General features: G+C 46.9%; 1 protein-coding gene across 2 annotated transcripts in view; it reads right to left on the bottom strand.

Moving 5' to 3' along the window:
• The window catches only part of KDM5B (lysine demethylase 5B), a 201,472-nt gene that overhangs the window by 64,940 nt on the left and 111,562 nt on the right, over positions 1-24,970 (bottom strand). For both annotated transcript variants that reach the window (XM_054025626.1, XM_054025627.1), the window contains 6 exons: positions 20,478-20,640; positions 18,414-18,533; positions 13,853-14,047; positions 13,259-13,440; positions 10,846-10,970; positions 10,142-10,292 (listed from right to left, as the gene is read on the bottom strand). In XM_054025626.1, coding sequence (XP_053881601.1) covers positions 10,142-10,292; positions 10,846-10,970; positions 13,259-13,440; positions 13,853-14,047; positions 18,414-18,533; positions 20,478-20,640 — 936 coding nt within the window. The remainder of the gene's footprint in view (positions 1-10,141; positions 10,293-10,845; positions 10,971-13,258; positions 13,441-13,852; positions 14,048-18,413; positions 18,534-20,477; positions 20,641-24,970) is intronic.

The raw sequence follows: 24,970 nt of genomic DNA, 5'->3' as shown, positions 1-24,970 counted from the left end.
ATCCGGGACCTCCCCCGATTGCCACAAATTTTCAAAGATAATGGCCAATGGCTCTGCAATCACATCAGCCAACTCCCTCAGCACCCTTGGATGTATTAGATCTGGACCCATGGACTTGTGCACATCCAGTTTTTCTAAATAGTCCTTAACCTGTTCTTTCACCACTGAGGGCTGCTCACCTCCTCCCCATACTGTATTGCCCAGTGCAGCAGTCTGGGAGCTGACCTTGTCTGTGAAGACTGAGGCAAAAAAAGCATTGAGTACTTCAGCTTTTTCCACATCATCTGTCACTATGTTGCCTCCCCCATTCGGTAAGGGTCCCACACTTTCCCTGACCTTCTTCTGTTGCTAACATACCTGTAGAAACCCTTCTTGTTACTCTTCACATCCCTTGCTAGCTGCAACTCCAACTGTGCCTTCCTTGGCCTTCCTGATTACACCCCTGCATGCTCTAGCAATATTTTTATACTCCTCCCTAGTTATCTGTCCAAATTTCTAGTTCTTGTAAGCTTCCTTTTTGAGTTTAAGCTCACCGAAGATTTCACTGTTAAGCCAAGCTGGTTGCCTGCCGTATTTGCTATTCTTTCTGCACTTCGGGATGGTTTGTTCCTGAGCCCTAAGTAAGGCTTCTTTAAAATACTGTAAAGGTAGCCATCTTACAGCAAACAACCTTCAGGTCTAGACTCCAAAGAGAAACTGCTGAGTTTCAGTTCATTTGCAAATTTGACACCATCAGATCAGGATTAAACAAAGACTGTGAATGGCTAGCCAACTACAGAAGCAGTTTCTCCTCCCTTGGTGTTCACACTTCAACTGCTAGCAGAGGACCTCACCCACCCTGATTGAACTAACCTCGTTATCTCCAGACTGATTCTTGCCAGCATATTTATACCTGCCCCTGGAAATTTCCATTACATGCATCCGACGAAGTGGGAATTCACCCACGAAAGCTTATGTTCCAATACATCTGTTAGTCTTAAAGGTGCCACAGGACTCTCTGTTGCTTTTTAAAATACAGAGTTCACAGTCTTGCAGATTGGAGCACTGCTCTGCCGAAACCAGCATCACCTTGAGCTTTCTGGATCAGTGCATAGTGCGAAGCGAATGTGTGGACAGATGACCAGGTCATGGCTCAACAAATTTCTTGGATTGGCACTTGAGCGAAGAAGGCTGCCGAAGACACCTGCACCCTAGTTGAGGGAGCCATCATGATCGCCGTCAGGTGCACCTTTGCCAGCTCATAACAGTAGCGGATGGAGGCCGTGGTCCAGGACGAGATTCTCTGGGTAGACGCTAGGCAACTCTTCATCGTGTCTGTGACAGCAACAAATAACCGTGTAGACTTATGGAACGGCTTCATTCTATCTATAGATGGACAGAGCCCTTCTGATGTCCAGGGTATGCAGCCTGCGTTCCTCATCCGTCGCATGAGGCTTTGGACAAAGGATATATCTTGACCAGTATGGAACTGGCAGAAAGATCAGATGCGGACACAGCTGGACCATGTCCTAATAGAAGATCGTATAAGGCGGTTCTGACATGAGCGCCCTGATCTCGGATACCCTACAGGCTGAAGATATAGCGACTAAAAAGGGAGACCTTCCATGAGAAAAGCAGGAGGGAGCAGGAAGCCAATGGCTCAGACGGGGGCCCCCATGAGCCTTGACAGCACAAGATTCAGGTCCCAAGTGAGAACAGGTTTTTCACTTACCTGGTGAGGTGTGGGGGGGCTAGCCCCGAGGGACTCTCGCTTCTGGCTCCAAGCTCTCAGGGAATGCTGGCCATGACCCGCTCCGGGGACAGTGTCAGGTGGGGAGTTTGACTGGGGCGGTACACCTGTCAAACCGTAACGCAGGTGTCCTAAGGTGAACTCATGGAGGATAGAAACCTCCCATGGAGCAGAAGGGCAAAAGCTTGCTTGATCTTGATTTTCAGTATGACTACAGACTGTGAAAGCGGGGGCCTCACGATCCTTCTGACTTTTTGGGTTTTAAAGCAGGAGGTGTCAGAAAGTTACCACAGGGATAACTGGCTTGTGGTGGCCAAGCGTTCATAGCAACGTTGCTTTTTGATCCTTCGATGTCGGCTCTTCCTATCATTGTGAAGCAGAATTCACCAAGCGTTGGATTGTTCACCCACTAATAGGGAACGTGAACTGGGTTTAGATCGTCATGAGACAGGTTAGTTTTACCCTACTGATGATGTGTTATTGCAATAGTAATCCTGCTCAGTACGAGAGGAACCGCAGGTTCAGACATTTGGTGTATGTGCTTGGCTGAGGAGCCAATGGGGCGAAGCTACCATCTGAGGGATTATGACTGAACGCCTGCAAGTCAGAATTCCCCCTAAACGATATGGTCATGGGAGAAACCCAGGTTTGTGAGTTCAATCCTTGAGGGGGCCATTTAGGAAACTGGGGTAAAAAAATCTGTCTGGGGATTGGTCCTACTTTGAGCAGGGGATTGGACTATATGACCTTCTGAGGTCCCTTCCAACCCTGATATTCTATGATTCTATGATATGCGGGTAAAGGCACGCCAGACCTTTCAGGAACTACGCCATCATGGGATGGGCGAAGACCGACCTGCCTTGAAGCAGAGGGTTGAACGCTGAAATGGACACCAGGTGTACCCTGACCGAAGACAGTGACAGACTCTGGAGCTTATGGTGCAGCAAATAGCCCAGGATGTCTTTCAGCGGGGCCTCTTCCACATGAATGTGATTATCTGAGGCCCAACACATGAACCACTTCCACTTTGCCACGTAGGTAGCCCTGGTTTCATGCTGCCCAGCAGGACCTGCTGGACACCAGTGGAAAAACGCCGCTCATCCCCACTTAACCACACAGTAACCAGGCTGTCAAGTGGAGCGCCGCCAGGTTTGAATGCGGCAGATTGCCATGGTTTTGCCGAAGAGGCAGCGTCCGAAAGACTCAGCAGCATGCCGAATCAGTGTTGATGAAGCCACAGTGGGGCTATGAGGATGACTGTCGCTTTGTCTTGCTTCACCTTTAGCAGAACCTTGTGGATTAACGGCACCTGCGGGAAGGCATACATCAGTGCTCCCGACCGCGGGATCAGGAAGGAGTCCGACAGGGAGCCCTTGTCCCTGCCCTGCAGAGAACAGAACACGTGGCACTTCCTGTTCTGCCGGGACGCAAACAGCTCCACGTGGGGAGTCCCCCACCTGCAGAAGATTAGGCTGACCACCTCCAGATGGAGCAACCATTCGTGGAGAGACAAGAAGGTCCTGATGGGGTGATATGCCAGGATGTTCCTGGTTCCGGAAACGTGGGTGGCTACAGATATATGGTGTGCTACACACAAATGTCCCAAAGGCTGAGTGCTTCCCGACAAAGGGCCGAAGATCTGGTGCTGCCTGCCTGTTAATGTAATACATTGCTGCAGTATTGTCCATCAAGACCTGCACCATGCCTTGCCCTTCAGGTGGGGCAAGAAAGCCTGACAGGCCAGGCGAACTGCTCTGAGCTCCCAACATTGATATGAAGTGCTAGTAGCCAGTGGCCCTGGGATATGGTCTCCCCAGCCCATATCCGAGGCGGCCGAGACCAGGGTGAGCAACGGAGATGGGGACGCGAAGGGAACTCCTTGCAGCACCGACTTGGGATCCCACCACCAGCCCAGAGACAAGAGGATGTGGCTCAGCACCGGGACCGCTTGCTCCAGGGGTGCCAGCTGGGGATGCAGACTGAGGCCAGCCATGCTTGCAGAGGTCTCAGATGAAGTTGGGCATGGCTGACCACGTACGTTCACACATCCATTGACCCATCAGTTGCAGGCATGTGTGGGCTGTGGTGCCGGTTGCTCTTTATGTGGGAACTCAAGTCCACCATGGGCTGAAACCGCGCTTCCGGAAGGAAGGGGCCCCGGCTCGCGTGGAATCAAAAACCGCTCCGATGAACTCTATGCTTTGGACTGGCATTAACATGGTCGTCTCATGTTTGTTAACAGGCCCAGGTCGCTGCAGGTGGAACTCACCAGACTGAGGCTACTTTGCACCTGCTCCAGAGATCTGCCCCTGATGAGCCAGTCGTCGAGATACAGAAAGATTTGGACCTCTCTACACCTCAGGTAAGCTACTACCGGTGCCACGCATTTCGTGAACACCCTGGGGGCCGAAGACAGGCCAAAGGGTAGTGCCGTGAACTGGAAGTGGCAGCCAGCCACTATGAAATGCAGGAAATGTCTGTGTCCCGGGAATATGGAGACATGAAAGTAAGCATCCTTTAAGTCGAGAGTGGCGTACAAGTCCCCTGGATCCCAAGAAGGGATGATGGAGGCCAGGGAGACCATGCGGAACTTCAACTTCTTGAGAGACTTGTTGAAGCTATACAGGTCCAGAATGGGTCTGAGGCCCCCTTTGGCCTTCGGGATTAGGAAGTAATGGGAGTAGAATCCTCTTCCTTGCATGTCCCGAGTAACCTCCTCCACAGCTCCCAAGCCCAGGAGCTTCTCGACCTCCTGAACAAGGAGTTGCTCATGAGAAGGGTCCCTGAAGAGAGACGGGGGGGGGGAGGAAGGGAGGGATGGCCAAAAATTGCAGGGTATAGTCCCGAGCTATTATGTCCAGGATGCAGCAGTCTGACATAACCGGCAACCAGGCTGAGCGGTAGGGTAAAAGGCGGTTGAGGAAAAGGCAGGAAGGATCCGGGCAGGTGGCTGGTGCGTTGCTCCCAAGTGTACCCTGAAAACGAGCGCTCCTGGCCCCCCTGTGCTTTGCCTGGGCAGGCTGCACAGGAGATCGGGACGATCAAGGGTGGTAGCGGCCAAACTCGATGTCCCTTTTCCTTGCAGGCCCTTGTCAAGGCTGCCACTGTCGAGGTGGCAGAGGAGACCGGAACGGCTGTCTCAACGCCTGAGGAGTGTGCATCCCCAGAGAGCAGAGGGTTGCCTGCGTGTCTTTTAGGCCATACAGTCGCGCATCGGTTTGGTCGGAAAAAAGGCCAACATTGTGAAACGCGAGGTCCTGAATAGAGGCCTGCATTTCCTGGGACAGTCTGGCAGTCTGAAGCCAGGAACTGTGGCGCACAACCACTGCTAAGGGTACCACCCGGGCAGCTGAATTGGCTGTGCCCCAGACCATTTGGAGTGAGCATCGAGCCGCTACAGTACCCTCCTCCACCAGAGTTGCGAACTCTGGACTGTCTCCTGAGACATGGAGTCCTTGAACTTGAGGAGAGAGACCCACAAGTTAAAGTTATAGTGACCCAAGAGAGCCTGGTGTTCCCCACCCGAAACTGGAGGCTGGCCATAGAATAAATCTTGCATCTAAACAAATCCAGCCTCTTGGCCTCCTTATTCTTAGGGATGGAACTGGTGGGCCCCTGTTTATCCCTCTCGTTGGCCGCATCACCTTCATATTGGTGCACATAACAAAATTTCATGTGGTGGGGGTGGGGCCGAGGGGTTTGGAGTGTGGGGGAGGGCTCATGGCTGGGGCAGGGGGGCAGGGGTGTGAGGGCTCCGGTTGGGGATGCGGGCTCTGGAGTGGGACCAGAAATGAGGGGCTCAGAGCGGGGGCAGAGGGTTGGGGTGCAGGGGGTGAGAGCTCCAGCTGGGGGTGCAGACTCTGGGGTCAAGCTGGGGATGAGGGGCTCAGGGCTGGGGCAGAGGGTTAGGGGCTCCAGCTGGGGATGAGGGGTTTGGGGTGCAGGAGGGTGCTCTGGGGCTACGGCAGTGAGAGGAGTCCCCCCAGCTCTCTCTTCCCACAGCAGCACCTGGGCTGTGGGGGACAGGCACCTCTCCTTGCCGCAGCAGCTCCAGGGCTGTGGCCCTGGGATAGGCGCCCCCCTCAGCAGGTTTGGGCCGGGGCTAGGTTCAGGCTGCCCCTCCCCAGGCAGGTCCAGGGCTGGGGGAAGGGCACCCTGGCTGCAGCAGGTCCAGGCTGGGGCTGGGTTCAGGCTGCCCCTCCCCCGGCAGGTCCCAGCCGGGCGGATTCCCTGAGCACCTGCGCGGCGCTAAATAGGCTGCTTACAGGGAACTTAGAAGGGTGTATAAATACTCGAACCCTTCCGCAGTACTTTGTTCCCACCCTCTTAGAGGTGGGCAGGATGGTCCTGGCAATTTTCAGGACCTCCTCAGGAGTGCGATGTGGGCTGGAATGGACGCTAAGAGCACATTAAACAATGTCTCCGTCTGCTCCTCCATCTCCTTCGCCTTGAGACCCACATGATGATGATGATGATGATGATGATTGGACCACTGGGGGAAGTCCGGCGGTGTCCTCATCCACTGGGAAGGGCGGCCTTGGGGTGGGTACTGGCTCCTCACCCGTGGCAGCTACCGCAGCATCCTGCACCGAACCCGGTGCCATCAGTGCAGTAGATGCTGACTTCGGCCTGTCCGACAGAGCAACCGAGGGCTGGCGGGAGTGGGGCAACAGCATGACGGGAATGCCCCAGGTATTCCAATAAGGTCATTGGGTCGGCCACTGGCCCTGCTGCCAGGCCAGCACCAGTGCCGCGGACACACCCCCTGGAGCCCAATCATGTTGCTGTCCGGGTGAGGGGCTGAATTCTGCCTCCAAGCGGGAGAAGTCGTCACCCTTCAGTAATAAAGGCGGGGCGACTGGTGCCGGGAGTGGTCCGACCGGTGCCGGGAGTAGGGAGAGCGGTGCCAGGTTAGGGAGAGACCTCAAGTGATGGCTCATCCCCTTGGAATAACCTGCCTCTGACATAGAAGGTTGTGGTGATAGCTCTTGCTGGACTCTGAGGATTGAAGGGCCAAGTCCATGAGCAGGAGTTTAAGCCCCTCAATTCTCTGTCCTTCATGGACCTGGATTTTAAGCTCCTGGCACCAACCACACTTTGTCCAGGGGGTCCCCGCTCCTCCCCCAATAGAGTTGGCTGGAGGCAAACATTTTCTTCTTTTCTTTTTTTCCCAGCAAGGCCAACTAAAAAAAACTCAAGGAACTTACAGAAAAAAAAGCTTCAAGTGAAGCTAAATTTGCAAAACTATGGGGAGTTAACGATCAGTGAATGGACAGCTCTCAGCTTTGTCTCTAGTAGGGGAGGTTGAGAAGGAACTGAGAGGGAAATGCCATTGCATGCTGACTAGCCTCTTGGCGGGCGAGGAGCCACATGTGCGGGACAAACTGCTACTGAAATTCTCTGATTGGCAGCATGGGGGCACACGCACACCTACAGTGGCACACCCATAGGGAAACTATGAAGAAGAATTCAACTGTGTGCCTGAGATAGGATGGTGACACGTGGTTCCCATGAGAGCTCTGGCAGGTCAGTATACCAATGCTGTCTTAGAAACGCTGATGTAACCAGTACTCTTGCCTGCCTCTCTGGATCTTTTAAATCACGTAAGAGCTGAGAATTATTGGGGGAAATGTTTAGAGACAGACACTGCTCCAATCTAGGAGAAATGCATCTTAGAGAGACCTTTTTTTGTTCCAGGACAGGGAGTAATATTTGATGTTTTTCCTAGTGGGCAAGAGTTCCATCACAAGTATCCACCAGTTGCTGAAGAGGTAGAGAACAACTGATGTTTTCATGAAACAGTCATATTGTTCCAGTCATTTTCTGCCCAAGAAGTCTGCTTGGACATTTTGAACTCCCACTAGGTGTAGGCATATGGAGTGAATACAATGATTTATGCACCACTGCCATGGTTTCACAGCCTTCAGGCACAATAGAGGAGAGTGAGCTTCATCTTGTATGTTTAGATAGGGTCTGTTGGTGCTGTGTATAGTAGAAAGAAGGCCTGAAACATAAGCCCTTGTATCAGAGGCCTGATCTGAGGCCTGGACTAAAGTAGTGGTCAAAGCTTTGCTGATACAAAGCAAAATCAGGCTGTGAGCTAGAGGCAGACCCTGCTCACAGAATCTGGCAAGAACAGGGTTGATATTGGCACAAAAAAAAAAAAAAAAAAAACACACCACATTCTTAAGAGGTGCTAGGCACAGAGCACTCATGCAAACACATTCCAGAAGGGTGAGACCAGAACACCTTGATACCAACATATTCCCTAAAGAGAACAGGAACATGCTGACCCATCCTAAATATAAGGTCAGGATGACAATGTGATGGATAGAGATGTTTTGATCGAATCAATATGTACAAGGTAATGTGTGGTAACAACCCACATCAGGGGGCAGGTAACTAACCACATCAGAGGGGCAATATGTAATTTGTTTGTATTGATGTATAAAATGAAACCTCAAAGGGAGTGTCTCTCTGGCCTAGGGAGGAATGGAAAGTCCCACTGTTCACCGAGTTGGTCTATTGTCATGGGCATACATTTGTTATAGTGTACCTGTAACCATTGAACCAGGGTATTAGCACCGTGCTTCACTGGAAATAAAACTGACCTGGTGCCTTAGCTATTAAACCAAGTCTTGTGGTCTTACTGGGCAGTTCGACGGAAGCCTGCTGTATGGGCTATGTGGCCAGAGCCAGTGCAGCACATAGAAATAACACGCACACAGCCAAACATCTAACAACACTGTTGTCCATCAATATCTGAAGAAGTTTCTCTCTTTGTGCAATAACAATGGTTCTTCAAGATGTGTTCCCCTATGGGTGCTCCACGGCAAGTGTGTCTCCGTCCCAGCGCTGCTGATCGGTAGCCAGCACACATGGGCTAATCATCCTCAGTTTCTTCTCTACCACAGGGTCATAAGCGAGAACTCCAAAATAGAAGGGAGGAGGGCAGGTAGTGGAGCAGTTACTATAAGGACACACATCTCAAAGAACCATCATTACTCCACAAGTACCATCAAGAACCATCGTTACTACTTCTTCAAGTAGTGTCCCTCTGGGGGCTCCACTATAGGTGACTCACGACCAGTACCACTCTTGGAGGACTGGGACTTCAGAGTCGGGTTAGTCACAGGTGATAGTACTGTGGTGTCAAAGATGGCATCAGAGGCAGAGTCCCCTGTGATTGCATAATGTCCTGTGAAGGTGTGGACTAATGCCCACAATGCCGCTCTGCAGATCTCTGAGATGGGGACGTCCTTAAAGAAGGTGACAGATGAGGAGATCCATCTCATGCAATCTGTATGGATGGAGTCTGGGGGAATCATGTTATGAATTTGGTAGCACTGCCTGATGCAAACCAAGACCCACTTAGAGAGCCTTTGGGCTGATATCACTAAGCCCCTAGATCTTTCTGCCATAGAGAGGAAAAGTCTAGGGCAGGGGTGGCCAACCTGTGGCTCTGGAGCCACATGCGGCTCTTCAGAAGTTAATATGCAGCTCCTTGTATAGGAACCGACTCCGGGGCTGGAGCTACAGGCACCAACTTTCCAATGTGCCAGGGGGTGCTCACTGCTCAACCCCTGGCTCTGCCCCCACTCCACCCCTTCCAATCCCCTCCCAAGTTTGCTGTGCCCTCACTCCTCCCCCACCAGAGCCTCCTACAGGCTACAAAACAGCTGATCGGGAGGTGGGGGAGACAGAGGGAGGTGCTGATCGGCGGGGCTGCCGGTGGGTGGGAGGGGAACTGATGATGTATTACTGTGGCTCTTTGGCAATGTAACATTGGTAAATTATGGCTTCTTCTCAGGCTCAGGTTGGCCACCCCTGGTCTAGGGGACTTCATAGAGGTTTTTGTCCTATCAAGATAGAATGAAAGGGAGCTCTCCTAACATCTAAAGTGTGTAGTATGGCCTCCCTATTGTCTTGGTGAAGCTTGGGGTAGAAGGCAGGAAGATGGATAGCCCACGTACAATGGCTAGCCTCGAGGTGCAGCATGAGGAGAGACAATGCATGTGCAGGCCCAACAGACACGGCTACCGAAGATCTCGGATCAGCAGTGCAGGGACACAGACACACCTACAGTGGAGCACCCATAGGGACATTACTCGAAGAAGAAACAACTTTCTTCTCAGGAAAGAAAAACATTTTAAAGTGCAATGGATCACCAGGAAGAGAAAGGTGAGTGCTATTTTACATAACTTACTTAATGCTGCCTCAAATTGGAACAGGTCGCCTTTAGAAATTGCAAAGTTCAGGACACTTGACATATCATGTGCCAGGAAGTACCAGACTCCAAAAGTAGGATCTCTTTTCAGGAGACCAAAAGGGTTGCTGTAATTTGGAAACCCATAAAACAAGTGCCTTTTCCAAATTTTCCCCTCAATAATTTGAAGTAAGTGCAACACATACCTTGTTTGTCTTTTGCCATTAAGAAGTTGCTGTGCAACTGAGGCACATTTGTCTGCATCCTGAGTAACTAATCGGAGGTGTCGCAGTAGATCATTATCTGGAAACTTTCTCATTTCTGATTCTTCTATCAAAGCCTTAAAACTGATGAGGCCTTTTAGAAGAGAATATTTTCTTTAATTAAAAATAGTCCTTTTTAGGATTGATTTTAAGTAATAGAGAAGAATACTGCAGTGCAATAACTGTAATGCAACAATGTCTAATAAAAAAAACCCTGAAGCTGGTACAGAAATTTTTAAAAAACTGCACTCTCAGATATACAACATCCCCTACCTGCCAAACCCATACAACCCAACCTCCAACAAGCTTCTCTTTGGGGACTCTCACTGTTAGTTGTGAGATGGAATCACAGAATATCAGGGATGGAAGGGACCTCAGGAGGTCATCTAGTCCAACCCCCTGTTCAAAGCAGGACCAATCCCCAGACAGATTTTTGCCCCAGGATCCCTAAATGGCCCCCTGAAGGATTGAACTCATAACCCTGAGTTTAGCAGCCATATAAATATACAGATTTATTTATATGATACATAAATAAGCTTCAAAGACAAAGTTGTTGAGTTTCAGAAATTAACAGTGGAACAAGAAACATTTCGGAAATTGACAATTTTTAGCATCTGTAGCAAATACAAGATAAGGAAAATACATACTTCTTTTATTGTTAATTTTTGCCTCCAAAGCTTCATCTACTTTTGAAGCCCATTCATTGTAGGATTCTGCACGCAATTTCAGTGCATTCATCATTGGATAGAGATCATCTAGTTTATATCGATATCTGCAATGGGCACAGAATTCAATCCCTTTAGTAAGGCATGAATGACCATCAAAATAAGATTGTCTAGTATCCATATGAACCACCACTGCTTTATCTATAGAAGTTTGTACTTACTATTATTCATTGTATTATTCAGTGCTCACAAGCATATGAGGCACCTCATATTACAAATTCTAGACCAGGTTCCTGCTCTGAAGAGCTCGCAATCCAACTGAACATAAGACAGTGAAGAGATAATAAAACAGTAGGGAGGAACAGAGGGTGAAGGACAGCTCAGGAAAGCAACTTGATTACTCAGTTACTCAGCAAAGGCTAGACCTGGATCACCTGTTCTGTTCATTCCCTCTGGGCAGGGCCGGATTAACTCTCCTGTGGACCCGGGGCTATTAGATTTTGTGGGGCCTGTATACCAGTCTTTTTCCTGGGAGAGAGCTTGGTGCAGGAGAGGGTGCGGGGTTTGGGAGGGAGTTTGGTGAAGAAGGGGGTTCAAGGCTAGTGCAGAGTGTTGGGGTGCAGGAGAGGGTGAGAGTGTGGACTCTGGGAGGGAGTTTGGTACTGAAGGGGGCTCCAGGTTGGGGCAGGGTATTGGGGTGCAGGGTCTGTGAGGAAGTTTGGGTGCAAAAGGGAGCTCCGGGCTGCTGAAGGGTGTTGGGGTGCAGGAGAGGGTGAGGGCTCTGGGAGGGAGTTTGAGCGCAGAAGGGGATTCTGACCTGGGGCAGGGTGTTGAGGTACGGGGTGGGGTGGGGTGGCACGAGGTGTAGGCCCTGGCCGGGATGCGCTTACCACATGCGGCTCCTGGCCGGTGGTGCAGCAGGGCTTAGGCAGATTACCTGCCTGCCTGCCATAGCCCTATGCCGCTCCCGGAAGCGGCCAGCTGCTGACACGTCTCGGCATGTCCCTGGGGGGAGGGGCACAGTGTGTCTCCACGCACTGCCTGCACCCACAAGTGCCACTCCCGTAGCGCCACTCATTGTGGGGATGGTGCTGGGGGTGGGGCCAGCACGCGGAGCCTCCTCCCCCTCCTGGGCCACTGAGACTTGTCAGCAGCCAGCCGCTTCTGGGAGCAGCATGGGGCCAGGGCAGGCAGCCTGAGCACAGGAGATCACTGCCTGTTATTTATTTTTGCGGGAGCCCCCTTGAGCTAGGGCTCCAGGCTGCACCCCTATCAGAAGAGAGGATACCAGGCTAGATGGACCTTTAGTCTGACCCAGTGTGGCCATTCTTATGTTTCATCTTGCTATAGTAGTTACAAGTCTTCTTTTGGTATAAATAAAAAGAATGAGCACACATTTCTTGTAGATGTTACATGGAGTGTACTTGTAGCTGTGTGGGTCCCAGGATATTAGAGACACGAGGTGGAGGAGGTAATATCTTTTATTGGACCATCATCTGTTGGTGAGAGAAACAAGCTTTCCAGCCACACAGAGCTCTTCTTCAGGTCTGGGAAAGGTATTCCGAGTGTCACAGCTAAATGCAAAGTGGAACAGATTATTTAGCATAAGTAGTTAGCACATATGTGGGTGAACACTGCACTCTAAAATGAACTTATACAGGAAAATAATGAAAGACAAAAATACCTTACTACCTGTGGGTGAATACTTTTCACAAAGCAATCACTCTATATCTGACCTATCAGTCCTCATCCTCAAAGGAAACCTGCACAACACTTTCAAAAGATGAGCCTGGGAGCTTAAATTTATAACTCTGGTAGACACTAAAAATCATGGACTGAACAGACACTGGATTTATGGCTTATTGCAACAATCTGTAACCCACCACCCCTTTTTGTCCTATGACTGCAGAGATGTTAACAGACCACTCTACCTTGAATGGTCCCTTACAATATGTGCTAACTACTTACACTAAACAATCTGTTCCACCTTGCATTTTGCTATGATGCTCTGAGTATCTCTCCCAGACCAGAAGAATTGCTCTGTGCAGCTTGAAAGCTTGTCTCTCACACCAACAGAAGCTGGTCCAATAAAAGATATCACCTCGCCCACCTTGTCTCTCTTGTAGGTGTTATGGCAGAAATATATCTTGTGGGATTTGAAAAAGAAAAGTTAATGGCATTATACACCATCTCAGAAAGGATGTTCCTTGTTTGGGGCACTGTGGAAATAAGTTTGAACATGGTTGTGGGAGAAATATAAATGGCATCACTAGCAAAGTAGACAAGTGATGTGCCTCCCACCCCCACTAGAATCCTCAAAAAACTAAATTTAAGAAAAGCATATCCTAGTCCTCATAGAGCCAATGAACAAACCTTTTTTCTAGCCAAAACATACCCCAATGTATATTTAAAGGTGGGACAGGAGCAGAGATCTTCTACGTGATACAGGCATACCAGTAAACCAGGTTTACATGAGCAATAGACAGCAGACATGAAGCAAGTGGTTTTACACTTTATGCACTGGCGCTCATCATCTGGCAACATTTCAAAAGCCATCCTCTCGGAATCAGTCACTCCCTACAACAGAATACACTAAAGTGACTTCACAGTATAACAGAGCAGACTAGTTCAGACTAGAAGATCAAAAGTTAAGTTGATCAAAGACATGATTTATCACGAAAGTTTAGGATTAAGATATTGGATATATGAAAATAATCACATTTTGGTTAATGAGGACTCAACTACTTCAACTAAGTTACTGAAGAAACTATAAAACCTATTATTTTAAAAAGGCATTTAAAAAAAAAAAAAAAAAAAACTATTAAGGGCCTGATTCTAATACCCCACTAATGTCAAGTAGTTCTTTCCTCAACTAGTCCCATTGAAATCAAAGGGTTAGGGTAACATTAATGCAGGACACCATGGGTGAACTTCACATCATGACTTTAAAGTTACTTCAGTAAGCATAATTTCATTTCCTAAAGCTTACCAGTTTAAGCACAGCTTCTCGTAAAGCCTTTTCATCTTCAATCATAATAGCCATGTCTTTCTGAACAGTAGAAGCTACCACAACATCAAGGACGTCTGCTTTGGAAGCCATTTTACATATCATCTCATCATGAGAAAAAACACAGTAGCGGTTTAACAGGCGATAATGTTCCACACACTGGCGACCCAATGGCAGCTGTATCGGGGGCAGGGTGGAGAGGGAGGAGTGTCAGAAAGATTTTTTTTTTTAAATGTTATTTATGAAACCTTTAGAGGCATAATAGTGTGAAGGCACAGACTGTCTGTGCTATTAACTAATTACTATCTATCCAATCAAATGAAAGCCAATAGGAGCATTCTAGGAACAATATATATTTATTTTAATCAAAAGTACACCACATGTTAAAGAGTAAACAAAACCATGAGCAAGTTCCTATAACTCAGGATACTGACTACTGTGTTTGGACTTAGTAGGAGCATTGCCAGCAGATCAAGGGAAGCGATTATTCCCCTCTATTTGGCACCAGTGAGGCCACATCTGGAGTATTGCATCCAGTTTTGGGCCCCCCACTACAGACAGGATGTGGACAAATTGGAGAGAAACAACAAGGAGTCTGCTGGCACCTTAAAGACTAACAGATTTAGTGCCTTGCATGGTATCAAGTATCAGGGGGTAGCCGTGTTAGTTTGTATATACTACAATACTCACCTGGGGAAGTGAGGAAACAGATTGACAGCACAAGACGGGTACACAGAAATCACCTACTACAGGACAGGCCCAATAACAGAGGGACAATAACAGAACACCACTGGCCGTCACATACAGCCCCCAGCTAAAACCTCTCCAGCGCATTATCCACGATCTACAACCTATCCTGGAAAACGATCCCTCACTCTCACAGACTTTGGGAGGCAGGCCAGTCCTCGCTTACAGACAACCCCCCAACCTGAAGCAAATACTCACCAGCAACTACACACCACACCACAGAAACACCAACCCAGGAACCAATCCCTGTAGCAAACCTCGTTGCCTACTCTGTCCCCATATCTACTCTGGCAACAGCATCAGAGGACCCAACCACATCAGCCACACCATCAGGGGCTCATTCACCTGCACATCCACTAATGTCATATATGCCATCATGTGCCAGCAATGCCCCTCTGCCATGTACATTGGCCAAACCGGACAGTCCCTCCGCAAAATGGACACAAATCGGACATCAGGAATGGAAACATACAAAAGCCAGTAAGTGAACACTTCAATCTCCCTGGTCATTCTATTACAGATTTAAAAGTCACTATCATTGAACAAAAAAACTTCAGAAACAGACTTCAAAGAGAAACAGCAGAACTAAAATTAATTTGCAAATTTAACACCATTAATCTGGGCTTGAATAGGGACTGGGAGTGGCTGGCTCATGACTGAAGCAGCTTTTCCTCTCCTGGAATTGACACCTCCTCATCTATTATTGGGAGTGGACTATGTCCACCCTGATTGAATTGGCCCTGTCAACACTGGTTCTCCACTTGCGAAGTAACTCCCTGCTCTCCATGTGTCAGTATATAATGCCTGCATCTGTAACTTTCACTCTATGCATCTGAAGAAGTGAGGTTTTCACCCACGAAAGCTTATGCCCAAATAAATCTGTTAGTCTTTAAGGTGCCACCAGACTCCTTGTTGTTTTTGTAGATACAGACTAACAGGGCTACCCCCTGAAATTGGAGAGTCCAGCAGAGGGCAACGAAAATGACTTATGAGGAGAGGCTGAGGGAAATGGGCTTATTTAGTCTGCAGAAGAGAAGAGTGAGGGGGGGATTTGATAGCAGCCTTCAACTACCTGCAAGGGGGGGTTCCAAAGAGGATGGAGCTTGGCTGTTCTCAGTGGTGGCAGATGACAGAACAAGGAGCAATGGTCTCAAGTTGCAGTGTGGGAGGTCTAGGTTGGATATTAGGAAAAACTATTTCACTAGGAGGGTGGTGAAGCACTGGAATGGGTTACCTAGGGAGGTGGAGGAATCTCCCTCCTTAGAGGTTTTTAAAGCCCATCTTGACAAAAGGCCTGGCTGGGATGAATAAATTGGGGTTGGTCTTGCTTTGAGCAGGTGGTTGGACTAGATGACCTCCTGAAGTCTCTTCCAACCCTAATCTTCTATGATTCCATGACTTGGAAACTTGTTGCACTCAGGGCCCGATTAAGAAAATCCAGGGCCCTAAGCACACTACAACAATCCCCAAAGCAATGAGTCTTGGAGTTAACATGCTATGAACAGGAATGGAACAGTTCACCTGTTCCACTGTTTTTTTAGTCTGTCTGCAGATTCAGGCTGACATCACTGCAGTGGTTACACTCATATCACATTTTCTAGTTTATCTTTGCAACCATCAGGGCTACAGGTTTGTTTGTTTTTTAAACATTTACATTCTGATGTATTCATATGACTCCAGGAGCTGGAGCTCTGGATATAGACACTTTTGGCCATTATTCCAGCCTCCCTTGTACTATTTATAAACAGCATTTTGAAATCAGAGCAGCAGCATTTCCAAATGGCCCACATGTAAATGACTGAAAATTGTTTCATAGAATGACAAAATTTGTGTTGGGAAAATCCAAACTGAGACTCATCAGAAACAATTGTACTTGAAAGGACAGTTATGAGACCAAACAATATTTTAATCTCTGGAGATGTTATTTGTTATCATGTTATAGATATTAGAAGGTGGCTGCATTTCCCTGCTCAGTGTATTTTGATTAAAAGCAATAAGGAGGACAGAAAATAGCTTTAACAGCCATAATCTTTGGTTTGTACAGTAGCCTATTATCTGCTGCTGCTCTGAACAGGGATCTTCTGTTTTATCATTTAGGATTAGACCACTAAGACTTCCAGTAAATTAACACTGATGTACACTCCAGGCAATGGCCTCTTGGAACAGTTCTGCCTGATTCTCTGAGATGCAATTGCATAAATCTTACAATACTTAACAGCTGACGTGTGCATGCAAGAAATACAGTTTTAGTTTTCCTGGTTACTTTTTTCCAAGTGAAAGCAATGTGAAAATCTCATGCTAGTGCACAGAATTTCCTGGTGAGATGGAACAAGTGAATCTCTACAGATGGTTAGAGCTGTAATACGTGGTCAAGATAAAAACTTGAAAATGCCAAAGCAAACCATGTTTCATAACCTATTCTGATTTTGCTCTTATTTAAATAACAGAGGACAGTTCCAATCTTTACCTAACAACAGAAAGTATTATCATAAAAAGGGGGGAGGGATAGCTCAGCGGTTTGAGCATTGGCCTGCTAAACCCAGGATTGTGAATTCAATCCTTGAGAGGGCCATTTAGGGATCTGGGGCAAAAATCTGTCTGGGGATTGGTCCTGCTTTGAGCAGGGGGTGGACTAGATGACCTCCTGAGGTCCCTTCCAACCCTGATATTCTATGATTAAATACTGTTAAAGAGTTAAAATTTGGATTTAACAGTACTGCTTAATGGGTCCATTCAAAAATCCGTGAAGTGGGGGTAATAGTCCAAAAGAGTTCCATTCCACACTGATGTAACCTGAAGACAGTCACATTGAATAAATATTATTTGTCTGATCATAGGGATGGAACAGGACCCTATTTTGCTAGGTGCTGTACAAACAAAGACAGTCCCAACTTCAAGCAGTTTACAATCTAAGTAAATATAATTTACTGTCAAAAAATGGATAAGACAAACTTGGAGATGCTGGCCCACAATTTTTGTCTGTTCTTGTTCCAAGATATGCCATAAAAATCTTTTAAAAGGTGTTTGAAGCAAAGTTGGAAGAGTCCCTATGCTTGATTCTGAATAATAATTTTCCTGTAATTAGGTCAAGAATGGGGGTGGGGGTGCAAAAAAGATAGCTCTAAGCAACCTTTGTGCTCCCTGTATTTTCATGACATACAGGGCTCTGTCCAGTCCCTAGTATAAGTTAAAGCAGCCATGAGGCTGCTCTGACTCATGCTCTGTTTCCCCAGAACTGTTATGGGCACTGGGAAGCAGAGAGTACCCATAGTTCAGTGCACTCTGGCCACGCCTCCATGACCAACATGCCCTGTTAGTTGCAGGCTGAGAGCAGCATCTGCGTAGAGTCTTCTGCAATTCTGTAGTGTTTGGGCAGGCCCCTTGCCTAACGGGTATTTCTCAAGGGGCTGTTTCCATGGCAGAAATGGCCTTAGTGTAACTAAGAATCACAACCCACATTAATAATTGATGTTTGATTCTTTTAGGGGAGTTGGGTGAGGGGAAAGTGTTCAGTCAGTACACTGAACTCATTTTAAAGCTGATTTAGTATTCTGAAATCACTAAGCTATGTAAAGCTAAAGCGTTTTCATTAGAAGTATTGCACAAAGTGAAAAATAGCAAAGCACCACTATCCACGCTGCGTTTTCTTTGGTCATTGTGCACTAGGAAAATTCTTCTTTATGCCTTCCACTCAGCTGATTCAAGTGAGACTGTGCATGCACAATAAAATTACCACCACACTACTTAGTAAGCATATACTTTTACTGAAAATTCATACCATGTCCTTAAAACATACCCAATCAACTGTGCAGAAGTTCACAGCTTCAGCAAAATTGAAACCCTGGTTAAAGCCACTGTGATAGGCTCTTGGAAATGTAATCACAAATTCTCCAGCACACTGGTTGGTTCGGTAAACCTAATAAAAACAAGAGGCAAACCAAGTTGATTTCTAACAATGGGTGAGAATTACACAGAGGTACAGGTTAGATTTTCAAAGCCACCAAGGGCATGTGGATGCCCAATGCCCATTTATTTAGCTTAAAGCACTTCAAAAACCTCAGCCAAAGAGTTACAATTTTTATTCAGAAAGCACAGGGACTACACACTGCAGGTAAACTCCTAGTGTCAACAATTAGGTTGAAAAATGCTGACAAAACAAATGGTGAGAACTCCCAGCACAGAGTGTTACTCAGCCTTACTGGCAGATGGAACTACCACTCAGCCAGTATATGTACTGGTGGCTGATGGATTTTTTTTGTTTGGTTTTGAGTATACATTTTTCTTTAAAAGGTGGCAAACCCAAGGGTCATTTAGGACAAGATCGAGTTTCCTTTCAGCTCTGAGTAAGGGGCAGTGTGAAGATGTGCTGCTACAGGAAGAGCAATGGAAAGGACGCGAGACTGAATTTGCACAGCAGGGAGGGGAGTATGCTGCACTGACTCATTACAGCAAACTCTCACCCCACAGGCCACCCACCAGAGCTGGCTAAACACAAGGGGATGGGAGAACAGCCATGGGGTCTGCCTAATTCCCAACCCCATCCAACCAACTAGATAAAAAGCAATGACTGCATTGCCCATCCTTTCAAACCAGTACATTACACCAGCTCAAGTCCCTGCTGCTCTCCCCAACCCTGGACTCAGATGTAAGTGGGTTTGATATGGCCACACAGGAGAATGAGGGGAGGCCTTACTTCCCTTAACAAGCCCCTCCAGCTGATGCAGCCCTAAACATGGCTAAGTCACAATATAGCCTTTAAACAGTAAATCTGCAGCTATCAATTAATGTGACCTCATTGATGATCTTAAATCAGGACAAGATAAACCTGCATATTCCACGCATTTTTGTGGTCTCTGAATTTGACTTCAGCTATCATTGCAATTCTGAGATGCATGTATTGGTCAGGGAAGTATTTAAAATGAGAGCTGTATGTCTCATTTCACAAGTGATATATGAAAGTCACTCGGCTCTTCATAAAGAGGAATTAAGTTTAAGATTAGTGAGCTGCTGAAGTATATACTGAGATGGAGATGTTTTAAAATGTGCAGGTGGTGGAGGGGAGGAGGTTGGAAGTTACCTGTAATTTCTTGTTTTCTGAAACACCATGAGACCAAGCAAGAATTCCCACAACTTAAAATGTCTGTCTCTGAAATCACACTTTAGGTACCTTAAACTGCCTCACTCCCTCTATGTTTCCACTGGGTTCCAAAGTCAGCTCCTTTCAAAAGCCAGTTAAGTACATGGGAAGTACATCCTTTCAAAGTCTGAGAGGAAGGATGGTGAGTGATGCATTTTCTTTAATAGGTAAATAATGACTCAGAATGACAGGAAATATGAGAGAGGAAGGATGTAGATGAGGCACTGCCAAACTATTCAGCACAGCAGGGAAGATCTACAAAGAAGTCATGGTTCCCCTCCCTCTGCTGGGAAGTTGTGTTCCAAACACCATCAGAAATTAAATAAGCTTGGAACAAACAGGGGGCAGCCAAGAGTTCTAGTGTCCAACTAAAGGGCACCTGACAAGCCTCCACAAGTGCCTCAAAAACTCAAACCACCTTATGTAGAACATGGACCCAGGAATGAAAATCCATTGAGACAGATCTCTCTGGAGAAGAGCATGTGAAATAATCATCTTAAGTGAGTCGAAAAAGTAATGACAGATGGCCCATCCTTTCAAACCAGTCCATTATACCAGCTCAAACAAATGTAATTCGTCCAATACATTATTTCTATAGCGTGCAATACATGCATAAGCTACTGCAAAGTTGTGTTAACAATTTATTTAAATTGTCAACCTTACAGAAGAAACCAACATGAAGAGGAGATAAAAGATAATGAGCACAGAACTCCAATGACATACGGGCACTCCGTGGGCCATCAGCGTATTTGGGTTCATAATGGTGACAAGCTGATGCAAAAGATCAGGTTGAGACACAAATAACTCGGGAGCCAGCTTCTTCATTACATCTTCCAGCTGCTCAGCTGCATACCCCGGGGCTCCATACCACGTTTTCGGTTCCCCCCTGCAAGTTTAAAAAAAGGGGGTGCTAAATATAAACAAGGTTGTATGTTCACATTTACAGGCTCTTGCTTCACAACACATTGTACGGAAAAGATGCTAAATAAGCACTATTCAGGAGTGCACTAAGGGTTCTCTACATAGTGGAGTAACGTGCTGTACAGGGGTGTGATTTCTACAGCTCACTAACATGCTGTGCATTACTTTATCCATATAGATCTTACTGGTGCACTTTAAGGTAGCACTGTTTGAAACAATATTGTTCAAGTATACTAGGGAACCTTTAGTCTACAGAGACCAATTGATACATAACACATTAGTGCACTTTAGAAATCACACCCCCATAAAGTGCATTACCCCATCACATAGACGACTCCTAAGACTCTATCCCAGAGGTGGGCAAACTACAGCCCATGGGCCGCATCCAACCCGCCAACCATTTTAATCCGACCCTCGACCTCCCGCTGGAGAGAGGGGTCTGCGGCTTGCCCCGCTCTGGCGCTCCAGCCAGGTAGCAGGGTCAGGGGCTGCTCCATGCAGCTCCTGGAAGCAGCGGCATGTCCCCCCTCTGGCTCCTACGCATAGGGGCAGCCAGGGGGCTTCACTCCGTATGCTGTCCCCACCCCAAGCACCGCCCCCCACAGCTCCCATTGGCTGGGAACTGCGGCCAATGGGAGCTGCAGAGTGGTGCCTACAGATAGGGCAGCACGCAGCAGAGTCACCTGGCCGCACCTCCGCGTAGGAGCTGGAAGAGGGTGGGGGGGGACATGCTGCTGCTTCTGGGAGCTGCTTGAGATAAGTGCTGCCCGGAGCCTGCACCCCTGAGACACCCCTCCCCCACCCAACCCTCTGCCCCAGCCCTGATCCCCCTCCCACGCTCTGAATCCATTGGTCTCAACCCTCCTGCACCCCAAACCCCTCATCCTCAGCCCTACCCCAGAGCCTGCACCCCCAGCCAGAGTCCTCACACACACGCCAGTACTTCATCCCCCTTGCCCCAGCCCAGAGCCCCCTCCTGCACTCTGAACTCCTCATTCCTGGCCCTACTCCAGAGCCCTCACCGCCCCCCTCCCCCGCACCCCAACCCCAATTTTGTGAGCATTCATGGCCCACCATATAATTTCTATATTCAGATGTGGTCCTTGGGTCAAAAAGTTTGCCCACCCCTGCTCTATCCACTGCCCTAACTCTTAACATTTAATAATATAGGTTCTTTCTTCAGACTTAACTGAAATTGCCTATAAAAGTGTATTGTGGAATTCCACTTTTATTGCCTCAAGAGCAAATCTGCTCATGTTCGTGTTCTTTCACTGCAATGCAACAAATTCCACTTGGGGCCTGACAACCTCTGGCTAAGCCATAATCACCATAGAAGCAATATGCTGTAACTCCTCATTTAACATTGCCCCGGTTAATGTTGTTTCGTTGTTAAGTTGCTGATCAATTAGAGAACATGCTCATTTGAAGTTGCGCAATGCTCCCTTATAATGTTGTTTGGCAGCCACCTGCTTTGTTCACTGCTTGCAGGAAGAACAGCCCGTTGGAGCTAGCTGGTGGGGGCTTGGAACCAGGGTGGGCCGGCAGCCCCCTATCAGCTCCCCTAAGTTCCCTGTGCAGCAGTTGCCCAGCAGGCTATCAACTGCCGGGCAGTTCAGCTGTCCCTCCCCTCACTGCCATGTGCTGCTCTTGCCCTCTGCCTTGGAGCTGCTCCCGGGAGCCTCCTGCTTGCTGTGCAGAGGGGTGGAGGGGAAAAGAGGGGTGCTAATGTCAGGGTGTCTCCCTCCCCCTGCTCCTATAACCCATCTCCACAGAGCAATGGGGGGGACATGACAGGGCTCAGGACGGAGGGAGCTTGCTGGCAGCAGCTGCTGTCTCAACTTGCTGATCTACTTTAAAGACAGGACCCTCTGTTGCTTTTTAAAGACAGTGTACTTAAAGTGGGGTCAGGATACTTAAGGGGCAAGGCACATCTCTCTCTCTCTCCCACACATGGTATGTGTCTCTCTCTCTGCCATGCTGAGTCTCCTCCCTCCATTCCTGCTGCCTTGTAGAGTGTGAGGCTACATTAACAATGTGTTAACCCTTGAGGGTTCAGCTAAGTGCTAGTTCATCATTTAGCAGTAAGGCATTCCACGGGAAATATCCCACTCTCGTTCACCCTCTGACTCCACCACCTCTACCAAGCTTCACAATTATCATTGCTGTGTATAGTATTAAACTGTTTGTTTAAGAGAGAGAGGGAGAGAGAGAGTGTGTGTGTGAGTGTGTGTGGTCTTTTGTCTGGCAAAAAAAATTTCCCTGGAACCTACCCCCCATTTACATTAATTCTTATGGGGAAATTGGATTCACTTAACATTGTTCCCCTTAAAGTAGCATTTTTCAGGAACATAACTACAATGTTAAGCGAGGAGTTACTGTATAACAAATGGAAAAGGGGGAAACAAATAGCAATGCATATAAAATTAGAAGTTGTGAAGTACAGAAAATGGATAAAGAAAGGTAAAAACCATCAAGGAAAAATCCAATGCTGGAAGAAATTTTTTTAAAAACATATCAGGAACAAAAGAAATCCTAGCAAGAATATAGGACCAACACTAGATAGTCATGATAAAATTGTTGTTAAAGATGCAGAACAGTCAACCTGTGGAACTCTTTGCCAGAGGATGTTGTTACAGCCAAGACGATAACACAGTTCAAAAAAGAACTGGATAAATTAATGGAGGATAGGTCCATCAATGGCTATTAGCCAAGATGGGCAGGGATGGTGTCTTTAGCCTCTGTTTGCCAGAAGCTGGGAATGAGCAACAGGGAATAGATCACTTGATGACTACCTGTTCTGCACCTGGCATTGGCCAGTCCGAAGACAGGATACTGGGGCTAGATGGACCTTTGGTCTGACTCAGTATGACTGTTCTTATGTAACAGATACAAGTGTTCAACAAGTATTCATGTTCTGTATTTGGAAAGAAGCAGGATGGAATATTCGTATCAGATGAGAATGATGAATTACTTTCCAATCCATTAGTAATGAAGAAGGATGTTAGATGCCATCTACTAGAGATAAATATTCTTAAAGTCAGCAGGCCCAAATGACTTGCTCCCAAAAGTCCTAAAAGAGATGGCTGAGGAGTTCTCCAGCCACTGATGTTAATTTTTAATAAATCTTGGACAATAGGGGAAATTCCAGGAAACTGGATGAGTGCTCATGCTAATATTCAAAATTCAAAAAATTGGTAAGTTGCTAATAAGAGATTCAGTTGATGAAGTACTAAAGGATAGGAACATAATTAATGTCAGTTAACATGGTTTTATGGAAAACAAGTGTAGTTAATGAAAGAATTAAATCTGGTTTGTTTAAGATTACAAGTTTGGTCAATAAAGATATCTGCACAGATGTCAAACTTGTGTAAGACTTAGTTCCACATGACATGCTGATTAAAAAATTAACACTGTACAATATCAGTAACTGACAGATCTCAAAAAGTAGTGGCATCAAATGGGGATGTTTCTAGAGAGGCTGTAGGCCCAATGACAGTCAACATTTTCATAAATGATCTGGAGGTAAATATAAAACCACTGCCAATAAAATCTGCAGAGAACACATACAGGTGGAATGGTAAATGAGGAGATGGTCAGGGCAGTTATACATAGCAACCTGGATCACGTGGTAAGCTAGGTCCTTTCAAACAAAATGTGTTTTAATACAGCCAAATGCAAAATTGTATGTCTGATACAAAATTACTCAATATAGTTAGTTACAAAGCAGACTGTGAAGAGTTACAAAGGGATCTCACAAAACTGGGTGTCTGGGCAACAAAATGGCAGATTAAATTCAATGTTGATAAATGCAAAGTAATGCACATTAGAAAACATAATCCCAACTATACATATAAAATGATGGGGTCTAAATTAGCTGTTACCACTCAAGAAAGATCTTGGAGCCATCACACACAGTTCTCTGAAAACATCTGCTCACTGTGCAGCAGCACTCAAATAGGCTAACAGAATTTTAGGAACCATTAGGAAAGGGATAGATAGTAAGATAGAAAATATCATAATGCCATTATATAAATCTATGGTACACCCACACCTTGAATACCGCAAGCAATTCTGGTTGCCCCATCATAAAAGATACATTAGAATTGGGAAAAGTACAGAGAAGGGCAACAAAAATGATTAGGGGGATGGAACAGCTTCCATATAAGGAGAGATGTAAAAGATTGGGACTGTTCAGCTTGGACAAGCGACTACTGAGGGGATACAATAAAAGCCTAATAAAATCATGAATGGTGTGGAGAAAATGAATAAGGAAGTGTCATTTACCCCTTTAAATA

Source organism: Malaclemys terrapin, chromosome 4 (assembly GCF_027887155.1).
Source record: "Malaclemys terrapin pileata isolate rMalTer1 chromosome 4, rMalTer1.hap1, whole genome shotgun sequence".
Lineage (NCBI taxonomy): Eukaryota > Metazoa > Chordata > Testudines > Emydidae > Malaclemys > Malaclemys terrapin.
The sequence above is the reverse complement of the archived record's forward strand: the minus strand, read 5'-3'. Positions and strand labels throughout refer to the sequence as shown.